This window comes from Blennius ocellaris (assembly GCF_963422515.1).
Source record: "Blennius ocellaris genome assembly, chromosome: 14".
Classification (NCBI taxonomy): domain Eukaryota; kingdom Metazoa; phylum Chordata; class Actinopteri; order Blenniiformes; family Blenniidae; genus Blennius; species Blennius ocellaris.
The window spans coordinates 6,025,312-6,039,135 of NC_137663.1; the positions used below are offsets into that span (position 1 = coordinate 6,025,312).

The 13,824-nt window shown below is 45.6% G+C and overlaps 2 protein-coding genes across 2 annotated transcripts in view; both read left to right on the top strand.

Moving 5' to 3' along the window:
* Window positions 1–13,824, top strand: part of LOC308139774 (stromal interaction molecule 1-like) — a gene marked incomplete at its 3' end in the record, with an annotated part of 41,247 nt that overhangs the window by 24,850 nt on the left and 2,573 nt on the right. The window contains exons 14-15 of the mRNA XM_080509303.1: window positions 10,796–11,006; window positions 12,457–12,606. Of these exons, the coding sequence (XP_080365429.1) occupies window positions 10,796–11,006; window positions 12,457–12,606 (361 nt within the window). The remainder of the gene's footprint in view (window positions 1–10,795; window positions 11,007–12,456; window positions 12,607–13,824) is intronic.
* On the top strand, window positions 593–8,692 carry dub (duboraya). The gene is made up of 7 exons (XM_080509315.1): window positions 593–623; window positions 3,700–3,780; window positions 3,861–3,929; window positions 4,033–4,104; window positions 6,180–6,407; window positions 6,499–6,861; window positions 8,408–8,692. Exons 1-7 carry the CDS (start codon window positions 618–620, stop codon window positions 8,429–8,431), a joined length of 843 nt encoding a protein of 280 aa, XP_080365441.1. The 5' UTR covers window positions 593–617; the 3' UTR covers window positions 8,432–8,692.

Consider the following 13,824-nt stretch of genomic DNA (forward strand, 5'->3'; position numbering starts at 1 on the left):
AAGCGCACACACACACACGCATGCGCATCACTACAACATACATCATTATATTACAGATTATTCCAATATTTGCAAATAATGAATGATGAATTATATAATTACATTATAGCCAAAGTGGAACAACGTCACAAAGCTGTAGTTTTTGTAGACGTGTTAAAATGAGTGAACCTTTGTGTGACTTAGTGCAACTCTTTGACCTGGAGACGTGTAGAAAGACACGCGTGTGTCGTGTACAATAGAGATCAAAGAGTAGAGGACGAGCAGCAAACAAACAGAAGTGATGAACATGTGACAGAACATGAGCCTCTCTCTCTCTCTCTCTCTCTCTCTCTCTCTCTCTCTCTCTCTCTCTCTCTCTCTCTCTCTCTCTCTCTCTCTCTCTCTCTCTCTCTCTCTCTCTCTCTCTCTCTCTCTCTCTCTCTCTCTCTCTCTCTCTCTCTCTCTCTCTCTCTCTCTCTCTCTCTCTCTCTCTCTCTCTCTCTCTCTCTCTCTCTCTCTCTCTCTCTCTCTCTCTCTCGCCCAGCGTCCTGACTGGGCTGCTATATTTAACTGCAGGCCTGCTCGCGCTCCTTCACACACACTCGACAGAGGCGAGGCGTAGAGCGACGAGCAGCAGGATGGAGGTAAAAACTTGTGACTTCACTCCGGGCCGCAGCCGTCTCGTCCACGTTTGCCGCGTTTCTTGTCGTGTCTCGTCGTTCTGCTGCACTGGAGGCTTGAGCGACAGCCACGCAGGTGGAGAATCGTTCCGGATGGCCGCCAGAGATGACTTGCCGATCTCTTGAATCGCAGTACAAACACAGATGTAAAAGCTGCAGGGGAGGGAGGGGGGGGGGGGGGTTGTTGCAGAGCGGCGAGGAAAACAAAACGCTTCATGGTGGGGCATTCAGGTCTTCAGTCACACCGAATCGATTCCGCCGCCGTCTGCGTGGCGTGAACAGAAACCGAGGGAAACCCGTGAATATGACTCTTCACGTTACGTGGAAAGTTTCCGCTCACGCGGAGTCGGACGGCAGCTCAACTTCGGTACGGCGGCAACAGAAAAAAACGGTGTAACTTTAGTAAAATATGATCAAAGTCAGGGAGCTGTAGATGATGTCAGGGGTCAACAGGTCAGGAAACTGATTGGGTCTAAAAGTAGAAAGGATGAGGAGGATTTCACCATTGAAGGAGGAGGAGGCTCCCCGGCGTCTGATCAAACTCATCATCAGCCATCAAATAATAAATAGTCATTCAAAGACTCCGAGAATCCAAAGAAATCGTTACGAGACGAGGTGAGAAACCACCGCATGGAAAGAGGCGCGGCGGAAAATCTGCTTTTCGAAAGCCATCGTATGTGAACACCGCCGTCTGAGCTCGTCGTGTCGTGATTCAACGCCTCGTGTCACGTTTTGTCGTTTTCATGTTGCTTCTGATCACATTCATGTTTTTTGTGTGTTTTCATGTTTTTCCACGTGAATCTTTACGGTGAATTTTGCTTGAATTTTGGTGGAAAAACTGCGGTACGTTGAGTCTTCTGGGCACACAGTCAGTCAGCCGCTCATGTTACATGTCCACTATGGTACGGCCACAGAGGCTGACCTCTGACCTCTGGGCAGCTCAAATCGCTGGCCTGCGGGTCACTGTTCTACCTGCCTGAGGTCTTCGGGCGCTGGGCGGGCAGTGGCGGCCGCGGGGTCCAAGAAACAGCGCTGGGATTGGAGGTCTGGCTGCAGGTCACCACTGTAGGACCCTGCGCATGACCTTTGACCCCCGGCCCTGCACGGCATGGACCGTTAAGGTCAACTATGAATAGGACGGGCTCACTGAATTAATCCCCCCCCCCCCCCCCAACGGGATCGATCAAGTCTGCTTTCGTCTTCCTGTGGAGTGGTTGTGTTCGAGTCCAAAGGTTGTTGGTTCCGTTCCCCACCTGGTTCCCTGTCAAAGTGTCCTTGAGCTGCTGATGATGTGTCACCGGCAGCTGGTCACTTCGGCGTATTGAAGTAAAGTTCATTTACCATTTGAATGTGAAGGAACAGAAGGGAGGTGGACTCCGCCCACCCTCACAGTGAACCTCATGCCGGGAGCGCCGGCCCGCAAACCTTTGGGCCAGAGCACCCTGGCGGCCTGACGGCAGTGGAATTTAAATAAAGTCCACGTGTCTAGAGTCCAGCGGCCACCGTGGACCGGCAGTGGTCCCAGTCTCTCCCTGATGATGGTTCAAGTTGTCTCTGGTCCACCTGGTTGTTTATTCTGAGGTCAGGTTGTGTCAATTTGTTGTTGTTTGGACTTTTTCTGATCATTTTGTTTCTTTAATTCACCTTTATTTATACGTTTCTCTTCATTTGTGTGTCGCAGTTCATTTGTGTCACTTTAATGTTGTGTTTCATCACAGTTTTTTCTTTTTGCTGGCAGAGTTCTCTATTTGTGTTTTTTTTTTTCTGGTAATATTTTTCTCTCATGTTATTCGTTGTGCCTCAATGTCGTATTTTCTCTTCACTTTAAGCCTTTTTTAATCTCCTTTGAAAAAGTTTTTTTTTTTTTTTTTTTTTTTTTACAAATGTTTTCTTGACATTTCATCTCTGAAAGAACAGCAAGTGACATAAATGAGGAACCACTTTCGCAAGACACACACACAGGAAGTGGTTCAACGGTTGTTTATCTTCACTCTCTACATTCAGTTTTTGCGTTTGACTGCAGTTTGCGGAAACTGTGTGTGTGTGTGTGTGTGTGTGTGTGTGTGTGTGTGTGTGTGTGTGTGTGTCCTCCAAGCACTATGATTTCATTATCTGGCGAATGTCAGCAATGTGAACCCTCCCATTGGAATGGACATGGATCAACTCCACGTCAACAGCTGTGTGTGTGTGTGTGTGTGTGTGTGTGTGTGTGTGTGTGTGTGTGTGTGTGTGTGAGTGTGTGTGTGTGTGTGTGTGTGAGAGAGAGAGAGAGAGAGAGAGAGAGAGAGGGTGTGTCGGAGCTTCCCGGTGCTGCTGGAGGCTCAGAGACCACAATCAGATTGTGTAGTAATTCTACAACACAAAAGGAACAACAAATCCACAACTGCTTCGTGCATCTTTGAAGCTTTTCTCCATTTTCTCTTGTTGGTTTGTGACTCCGTTGTGTTTTTATGTCTTGCAAAACTGAAACTGACCTAAAAACAGCATCAAGAGTCACAACTTGTCATGACGGCGGAGTAGAGAGGAAATCTGACCTGAAACAAAACGCAGGCTGGTGAGAACTGTAATCTAAATCTCGCCTGAAACCTGCGTGAAATCAACTCAAAGCTCCATTAAGGTTGGTCTCATTTTGACTCCGCCTCTTGAAATTGGTTAAAATCCCCCAAATTACATCCAACACTGGAATAAACCTGGAAAAACAAACTCCAATCCAAAACAAGACCCAATCTAGTCCAGTCTGAAGCTAAAAACAGGCTTAGAATTCAATAATAATCTGAAGTTTCAGCCATTTAAAAGTCTCAACACTCCAAAGGCAGTTTGAAGCAAATCTTTGGCCCCATGTACACTATATTTGTGGCGCAAACATAAAACGACAACACAGAAATGATGCACAGGAACCATTTCTGTGAAAATGGAATCTTTGTGACGTCGCCTCAATCGACCCTGAACACCAGTGAGACGCTTCCACTGACCCACAGGCAGGAACATGTTCTTATCCTCTGCTGTGTTTGTTTTGTTGTTGTTTACTTTGTATTTGGAGGAGGAGGCTCCACGCCGGCGCTCCGTGTCCGAACTGGCTGGAAGATTCAAAGAGTCGTCTCCTGCCGCCGCCACCGAAGCCGTGAGTCTGAGACACGCCGGCGTTCGGACGCGTCCCGTCCTGGCGGTGCGTTCAAACGTCACTGTGCTGTGGTTTTACAGGAAAAACCTGTGAGACGACGACCTCCCCGCTCGCTGCAGCTCCCCAAACCAGAGGGCGACCGCCAGGAGGTGAGGACACCCACAAGGACACAAAGAGAAACAGAACAATACAAATAGATCAAGTGTTTATTGTGGATGACGTGAAACCAATGCTGCGATCTGTATGTGTCAGTCTGCTCCAGGCGTCACGTCTCCTCTCCACTCCAAAGCGAAGAGGAACTCTGCTCTGATCGAGAAGCTGCAGGTGAGACTGTCCACTACTGCCCCCTCCTGCTCTTTATTGCCCTCTACTGCCCCTTGTTGATGGCGGAGCTCGGAATCAAACCTGCAACCCTCCTTTTGGGAGACAACCGCTATACCAACCAAGCTATGCCACCACTACTGCCAGCTGATGTCCTCCACTGTCCTCCACTGACACCTATTGTCCTCCACTGTCCTCTACTGACACCTATTGTCCTCCACTGTCCTCTACTGACACCTATTGTCCTCCACTGTCCTCTACTGACACCTATTGTCCTCCACTGTCCTCTACTGACTCCTATTGTCCTCCACTGTTCTCTACTGACACCTATTGTCCTCCACTGTCCTCTACTGACACCTGTTGTCCTCCACTGTTCTCTACTGACTCCTATTGTCCTCCACTGTTCTCTACTGACACCTATTGTCCTCCACTGCCACCTATTGTCCTCCACTGCCACTTATTGTCCTCCACTGTTCTCTACTGACTCCTATTGTCCTCCACTGTTCTCTACTGACTCCTATTGTCCTCCACTGTCCTCTACTGACACCTATTGTCCTCCACTGTCCTCTACTGACACCTATTGTCCTCCACTGTCCTCTACTGACTCCTATTGTCCTCCACTGTTCTCTACTGACACCTATTGTCCTCCACTGTCCTCTACTGACACCTGTTGTCCTCCACTGTTCTCTACTGACTCCTATTGTCCTCCACTGTTCTCTACTGACACCTATTGTCCTCCACTGCCACCTATTGTCCTCCACTGCCACTTATTGTCCTCCACTGTTCTCTACTGACTCCTATTGTCCTCCACTGTTCTCTACTGACTCCTATTGTCCTCCACTGTTCTCTACTGACTCCTATTGTCCTCCACTGTTCTCTACTGATACCTATTGTCCTCCACTGTCCTCTACTGACATCTATTGTCCTCCACTGCCACCTATTGTCCTCCACTGTCCTCTACTGCCACCTATTGTCCTCCACTGTCCTCTACTGCCACCTATTGTCCTCCACTGTCCTCTACTGCCACCTATTGTCCTCTACTGCCAGCTGTTGTCCTCCACTGTTCTCTACTGACACCTATTGTCCTCCACTGCCACCTATTGTCCTCCACTGCCACCTATTGTCCTCCACTGTCCTCTACTGCCACCTATTGTCCTCCACTGTCCTCTACTGACACCTATTGTCCTCCACTGTTCTCTACTGACACTTGTTGTCCTCCACTGTTCTCTACTGACACCTATTGTCCTCCACTGTTCTCTACTGACACCTATTGTCCTCCGCTGTTCTCTACTGACACCTATTGTCCTCCACTGTTCTCTATTGCCACCTATTGTCCTCCACTGTTCTCTACTGACACCTATTGTCCTCCACTGTTCTCTACTGACACCTATTGTCCTCCACTGTTCTCTACTGCCACCTGTGGTCCTCCACTGTTCTCTACTGCCACCTGTGGTCCTCCACTGTTCTCTACTGACACTTGTTGTCCTCCACTGTTCTCTACTGACACCTATTGTCCTCCACTGTTCTCTACTGACACCTATTGTCCTCCACTGTTCTCTACTGCCACCTGTGGTCCGCCACTGTTCTCTACTGACACCTATTGTCCTCCACTGTTCTCTACTGCCACCTGTGGTCCTCCACTGTTCTCTACTGCCACCTGTGGTCCTCCACTGTTCTCTACTGACACCTATTGTCCTCCACTGTTCTCTACTGCCACCTATTGTCCTCCACTGTTCTCTACTGACACCTATTGTCCTCCACTCTTCTCTACTGACACCTATTGTCCTCCACTCTTCTCTACTGACACCTATTGTCCTCTACTGCCACCTATTGTCCTCTACTCTTCTCTACTTCCACCTATTGTCCTCGAATGTTCTCTACTGGGTCCTTTACTATCCAATAGTGCCACCTGTTGTCCTCGAATGTTCTCCACTGCCACCTATTGTCCTCTACTGTCCCCTGTGTTCCCCTACTGTTCTCTACTGCCACTTTATGTCCTCTACTGCCCCCTGCTGTCCTCTGTTGGAGTGGACACCATTACTCTGACATCACTGTGACATCACTCTGTCTCCATACAGGCCAACCTGGCTCTCTCTCCTTCAGTTCCTCCAAAGAGCCCCGGCTTCAGGCTGCTGCCCCCTGCCTTTGGCCCGCCCTCTCCAACTGCCCCCGCCCCTACAAAAACATTGTCGACCACACCCACCAGTCCCATCGCAGCTTCTCCAGTCACAGAGGAGGAGGGCCCCGCCTCCTTCGAAGCCCCTCCCACTGCGGCAGATGGGTGCCTCCTGCTCAACGTCAACAAGGTGAGATTGAAGGGTCGTCATGTGACTTTCTCACCTGTTCAGCTGTGACATCACCGGGCTGTCTCTGCTCCCATTGGTCCTCCCTCCACAGGACAGAGCTCGCCATTCCATCCGACGCCGCCCTCCGTCCCGCCGCCATCGAAAGTCCAGCTGCGGAGACGAGGTCAACGACACAAATGATGCCACAGACACACAGCCGAGCTCCACGAGAGAAGGAGGAGGAGGAGGAGAGCAGAGACAATCAGATGCTTTACCGTCTCTGCACAGAAACGAGTCCATCGAAGAAGATGAGACAAAGAACAGTGATGGCAGGACGGAGGGAGAGCGACAAGGAGGCGGAGCTTCATCAGAGCTGGAAGACAAAGAGAAGGACGAAAAAGAGGAGGAAAGCTCAGAACAGATCCAAAAACTAGAGGAAGATGGGATAGATGGCACAGAAAAAGAAAACAACGAGGTATTTACACAACACAATCACAAAGAGACACAAAAAACTATGAAGAAAAACTAAACAATTCCCAAGAGACCCAAAAGAACTACAAAGGGACAAAAAAACAACAACAAAGAGACACAAGTCTACCAAGATATACAAAACAAAGACAGAAAAAACTACAAAGAGAAAAAAACAACGAAAAACAAACTAAAAAGACAGAAGAAAAGTACAAAGAACACAAACAGTAAAAATATGAAAACCAAACAACTATAAAAAGAGGCAAAAACTACAAAAATACACAAAGTATGTGACATATAACTAAATATAGAATGAAACTACAAAAATACACAAAACAACCACAGAGACACTAAACAATAATAAAAAGGCATACAACAATTACAAAGTGACAAAAAACAACCAAACGCACCAAACAACCATAAAGTGACACAAAACAACCACCAAGAAACACTAAATAACTATAATGAGATATAGAACAACTACAAAGTGACAGAAATAAACTGAAAATAGATACAAAACAACCACAGAGACACACAACTACAAAGTGACAAAAAAAACCCACCACAAACACCAAACAACCATAAAGTGACACTAAACAATCACAAAGTGACACAAAACAACCACAAATAGACATACAACTACAGAGTGACAAAAAACAACCATAAAGAAACACCAAACAATCACAAAGAAACATCAAACAACCACAAAGAAACATCAAACAACCACAAAGAAACATCAAACAACCACAAAGTGACACAAAACAACCACAAGACACACTAAACAACCACAAAGTGACACAAAACAATCACAAAAAAACACAAAACAACTACAAAGTGACCAAAAAAACCACCACAAACACCAAACAACCATAAAGTGACACTAAACAACCACAAAGTGACACAAAACAACCACAAAGTGACACAAAACAACCACAAATAGACATACAACTACAAAATGACAACAGAAACAACCACAAAGAAACATCATACAAACACAAAGTGACACAAAACAACCACAAATAGACATACAACTACAGAGTGACAAAAAACAACCATAAAGAAACACCAAACAATCACAAAGAAACATGAAACAACCACAAAGTGACACAAAACAACCACAAGACACACTAAACACCCACAAAGTGACACAAAACAACCAAGAAAAGACATAAAACAACTACAAAGTGACCAAAAAAACCACCATAAAGTGACACTAAACAATCACAAAGTGACAAAAAACAACCACAAATAGACATACAACTACAAAATGACAACAGAAACAACCACAAAGAAACATCAAACAAACACAAAGTGACACACAACAACCACAAATAAACATACAACTACAGAGTGATAAAAAAAACAACCATAAAGAAACACCAAACAATCACAAAGAAACATCAAACAACCACAAAGTTACAAAAAACAACCATAAAGAAACACCAAACAACCACAAACACCAAACAACCATAAAGTGACACACAACAACCATAAAAAGACACTAAACAACTACAACGCTCACAGGTGTTCTGACACGGATGTTTGTCCAACAGGAGGCGCTCCACTCCACCCGATGAGACGCCCAGCTGTCCAAGCCCAAGCCCCTGGAATCGTGCGAGGGAGACCCTGTGGCTGCGTGCAGTCGTCGTGGAGGAGGCGGAGCTCCTGACTGGCACTGTGATGATGTGCTGGGAGAGAGGCGGGGCTTATCCGGGGGCCAAGTGGACTTTTTGTGATTGAGAAGATAATGGGACTTTTTATGACTTTTTCCTGATGTTTGGTGCCTTTAAAGCAGCTGGTTGCAGTGTAAACATCCTCAAACAACGTTCACCGCTGTGAGAAGCTTTTTACAACATTTAATAATATTAATAAATAAATTCATAAAAACCACTAATAGGAGAATTCTACTGTTTCAGACACACATAGTAAATAACAAACACCATAAAAGGACTCAGTGTGTGTGTGTGTGTGTGTGTGTGTGTGTGTGTGTGTGTGTGTGTGTGTGTGTGTGTGTGTGTGTGTGTGTGTGTAAACGGCAGGTGACCTGTACCCGATACCTAAATCCAATTCAATATAATTATATTACAGTAATTGTTGTTAAGATCAGCATCCTTAATCAATTACAGTAACTACATTTTAAACAGAAATAAATAAATACAACACTTTATTTTATTTACCACCAGAGACCCGATTTAGCTATTCAAAACATTATAAACTCAATTAAACACTATAAATGTGACTTTGAATGGAAAAAGTAACACTGAACTTCATGTTTGAACTGTAATAATTCAAACGGCACTGAAAACGGCCCAATGGCCCTTCTGCCTGCTCATCTGGAGCTGTAGAGTTGTTGTGCCTTGAGACGACTGCTTTGTGTTCGTCGCTATATAAATAGAACTGAATAGATTCAACCACGAGGAGATGGAGGGGTTACAATTGTCCGGGCAAAACAGGTAATGCTTTCTGGAAATAAATGGCATTCATCATGGGTGTATATATAGATAGGGTGTGTGTGTGTGTGTGTGTGTGTGTGTTGGATGCTGCTGCTGCTGGATAATCACTCTGATCCTCTGATACACTCTCATCGCCGCCGCCTGAAATAACTCAGATCAACCAGGAGAGTCGCCGCTCTGGAAACTCTGCCATTCTTCGCCAAAAACCAGGCCGCTGGCCCGCGAGTGACGGAACACGCTACCCGTGACCTCAGCAGCCGCACAGCACGGACAACTGCTGCCGCCAACATCCAATCGGAGAGCTTTCCTATACAGGCGCTGAGGTGATACAAGGGGCGGAGCCTCGACAGTGACCTCATCGTTCCTGGTGTACCTGGTTCCACGAAAAAAAAAAATCATGTGGAGAGTTCCTGTTGGAGCCCTTGAGGAAAGACAAAACAATCACAAAGGGACATAAAACCACCATAAAAACACACAAAACAACTACTAAAACATAAAGCAACCACAAATGGACACAGCAAAGACTCGTTGTCGTTTTGTGTCATTTTGTGGTGGTTTTCTGCTCATTTTATGTCTTTTTTTGTATTTGTCTCTCCGTGTTTGTTTCAGGAGTTTTTTGGTTTTTTTGTGACTCTTCGTTTTGTGTCTCTTTATGGTTTTTTCATCTTTTTGTGTCACTTTTGTGGCTCTGAACAAGCAGCGGTTCCAAAGTGAACCTGAGCTCTCCTTAGAAACAACGCTGACGTGCGTTAATCGATCAGCAGGTGAGATCAGAGCCCGACTCCTCAGCTCCACTTTACAACTCACCTGAAGTCACTCCCCCACCGTCACCACGGCAACGTGTCACCGCTGCGTCACAAGCCATCCATTTGAGGGAAACGTCCCGAAACAATATTTCAGTTGTTAATCTGAGCTGTCACCATGGAAACAAGCCACCAATTTCACCCACAAACCCACATCCACAGGTGGTTGCCATGCCGACCGTGCGCTGATGCCAGCTAGTTTACAGTAGAAGTGGCTGGATGAGGCAACATTGTAACGGTTTTCATTAATGGTCAAAGTGGACACGGTAACGCCTGATGGTGGCGCCACATGGGGATTTTTTTTTTTTTTTTTTACTGCCAACTGAGACCAAACGGTGTTTGTTTTGTGTCTGTCTGTGGTAGCTGTCTGTCAGTGTGTCCCTGGACCAGGACAGCCAGGTCCTGGGTTATGTAAGCAGGGCCAGGTCCAGCCTCAGCTGCCCGGGCCGGCGGCTCCTCCTCCCGCCTCGGCCTCTGGCACCGCAGCCTGATCTCATTAGGAGGTTATTTTAGTTGCTCTCTTGATTCCTCCTGCGAGACCTAAGAGGGTTAGCGAGTCCCGCGGCGTGCTGGGAGCGGGCTGGATGTGGGCCGACTCCAGCCTCCTGCTGCCGACGCTGCTGCTGCCGGACTCGGACTGCGCTGCCTCCTCTGGGTCCCGGTCCTGACGAGGGTCCAGGAGCAGGACTCGCGGCGCGGCCATGGGGAACCACGGCTCCAGCCTGGACGACATCCTGGCCGAGGACATGCACCACTGGTACAACATGTTCATGAAGGAGTCGCCGTCGGGACTCATCACGCTGTTCGAGCTCAAAGCCATCCTCAACCTGAAGGGCATGAACGAGAACGCCAGCAGCTACGTGGACCAGGTCTTCTTCACCTTCGACATGGACGGCGTGGGTACACACACACACACACACTCTCAAAAACCGGTGATCAAACGTAGCGAGTAAACGCAGCCTTACAGCAGCACAGTGCTCTTAGTTTCACGGTATAAAAGTACACAGTACTCTTGCGGTAGGTATTACACAATGTACTCTGAGTACTTGCAGTAATCTCTGGGTTTTCCTGATAACTTGGTTCAGATTGAGTAATTACTTTCTTGGGCTGGTGGCGAGCCGGCTGGTTGGGGGCAGTGACAGGTCGTCAGGATGAGCCAATCAGACGCCCCGTGGAGGAGATCCATCCGCTGAGTCAGCGCTCAGCTGACGCTTTGAAACAACCCGAGAACTTCCTGTGCGACTCGGACTTTTGTTCTGAAAGAGGGCAGCTGCAGGTTCACCACCGTGCGCCATCGGCATGGCGACCTGAACCCGTGTCCACAGACAATGGTTCTCACAAGTGTTTGTGCAAGACGCTTTTCCAAAGTGTCCACAGGCAGTGGTTCTCTAGAAACACTCACGGACACGTTTTCAGACAATGGTTGTCAGATGTGTTCACAGATGAATGTTTTGAGAAGAGTTTACAGACAGACGATGGTTTATAGGCGCATTCCATCCCATACGACGGTTTTCAGAACGTCTCACAGGCGATGGTTTTAAGACAAGTTTGCAGACAGTTTTGAGAAGCGAGTTCACCAGTTTTCATAGATACTTTCTCTCACCTGCCGTGCGACTGAACAGGGAATCCCTGGAACTCTCACTCTAATTGACTTAGGGGGTTTGCGTGCAGATCTGTTATCCTGCCTGCCTGTGTGTGTGTGTGTGTGTGTGTGTGTGTGTGTGTGTGTGTGTGTGTGTGTGTGTGTGTGTGTATGTACTAAGTGGATTGGGAGTGTGTGTTGATGGAGCTGAGTGCCGAGGACATCAAAGCTTTATTCATTTCAATCTTTTGTGATTCACTTCAAAGAGTTGTTTGTTGCTGCAGAATACATTGTGGAAATAATATACATGAAAAACAATCTGGAGAAATGTGAATCCCACAGGACAGAGTACTCATTTTAATTAATATACTGATAGAGCACAGTATTTTGAATCGTCATTTTAAAATAATGTTTATTTATTGCCATTATATTGAGTTGCATCTTTCTGAAATGTTTTCTCAAAACAGTTTTCAATTACATTTTCAGTTGAATAGATTTTTACATTGATGAAATACTTTATATTCCTAAATGTCTTTTCATATCTAAAAAAAATATTTTAATAAGAATATTTTTCCACTTCACTTTTCCAATCTTAGTTCATTCAAAACAGAAAATATTTTGTCATTTAATTATACATAATGAACAACCTGAAGTTTATTATATGAATATGCTGTTTGACATTGTTGAAGATGAGGATTAAAAACTTCAGAGATCCCAAAGGCCTCCTGGAGTCTTTAATAGTTTGGGTTTTTTTCGGTCTGCAGGACGGATACATCGACTTCGTGGAGTACATCGCCGCCGTCAGCCTGCTGCTGAAGGGGGAAATCAACCAGAAACTCAAGTGGTACTTTAAACTTTTTGACCAGGACGGCAACGGCAAGATCGACAAGGACGAGCTGGAGACCATCTTCTCGGTAGGAGATTCAGATTTAAAACGGGCGTATTTACATGGAGGCGCTTCTCCTACACTGGTAAACAGGAGTTTGGTGTCATCGTAACAGTACGGCTGTCCACTGAGGACACGAGTGGGGGCCAAAGCTAACAGAAGGTTCTGCGAGCAGGGCGGAGAGAGGGAGGGAGGGAGAGACAGACAGACAGACAGACAGACAGACAGACAGACAGACAGAGAGAGAGAGAGAGAGAGAGAGAGAGAGAGAGAGAGAGAGCCGCTCCGTATTCACCTCCGTCTAAAGTTTGATTTGAATTTATTAATTCACTTTCTCACAAAGACAAAGCTGCTGCCTCCAATGTTGATTCTGAAAAGTGGTTATCATATTCATCTTTTTTGGAACAAGTTTGACAAGAAGAAAGAAAAATCCTCTTTTGTTTAAAAAAAAAAAAAATCTAAGAAATATGTCGAAGCAGGGTAAAATCGAAATGACTAATTAAACTGAATTCAACCTTTTCTTCTGAGAAATAGACAAAATATATGAAATATGGCAAAACAATTAACATGCTACATTAAAGAAAATTCCAAATTATTAATTTTCTTGCTAATTATTTTTTCATAATTCTCGATATTCTGATCTGAAAGTTCAATTATATTCAATAAAAATTAAAATAAAATTAAAATAAAAAACCACAAATGAAAAGTAACAAATCACACCGTTACCATTTAAATATCAAGAAATGAACAAATTGTCCAAATAAATGAGTGAGGAAGCTTTTGCTGCTGCTGGTGATGTAAAGAGTGGGACTGCAGGTGGAGTTGGGGACTCTAAAGGAAAAGTTAAGGAGGTGATTTAGGCCGGATTAGCTCTGAAATGAGATGAGTGTTAATCTGCTGAACGAACTTGGTGTCCGAATCCAGCGGAAGCTGCTGGAAGTGGGACAGCAGTCTGCAGCCTGTCTGCGCAGAGGTCGGACCAAAGTGAAGACGGCGGAACAGAAACCTGCTATTTTATTGATTATTAGTAGAACTTCAATATCGTGGAAATTCTGGACATTCAGAAACATTCACTGGTTTTTTTTTTGGCACAAAACTAAAGAAAAAAGCTCACGTAACGTCATAAAATACTAAATTTACGTTTAAGTTTTTCAGTTAAAATACCACCAAAATCAGATTTTTTCCATACAAGCAGACAAAATATTGTCTGCAGATTGTCACATTTTCCTCTATTGAGTATTAATTA

What these genes read in the sequence shown, in the direction of transcription:
- dub (XM_080509315.1), top strand. An exon ending in CAGAGGGCGACCGCCAGGAG is followed by an intron (nt 3,930 to 4,032) that starts GTGAGGACACCC and finishes TGTATGTGTCAG; the next exon opens with TCTGCTCCAGGCGTCACGTC. An exon ending in CAGAAAAAGAAAACAACGAG is followed by an intron (nt 6,862 to 8,407) that starts GTATTTACACAA and finishes TTTGTCCAACAG; the next exon opens with GAGGCGCTCCACTCCACCCG.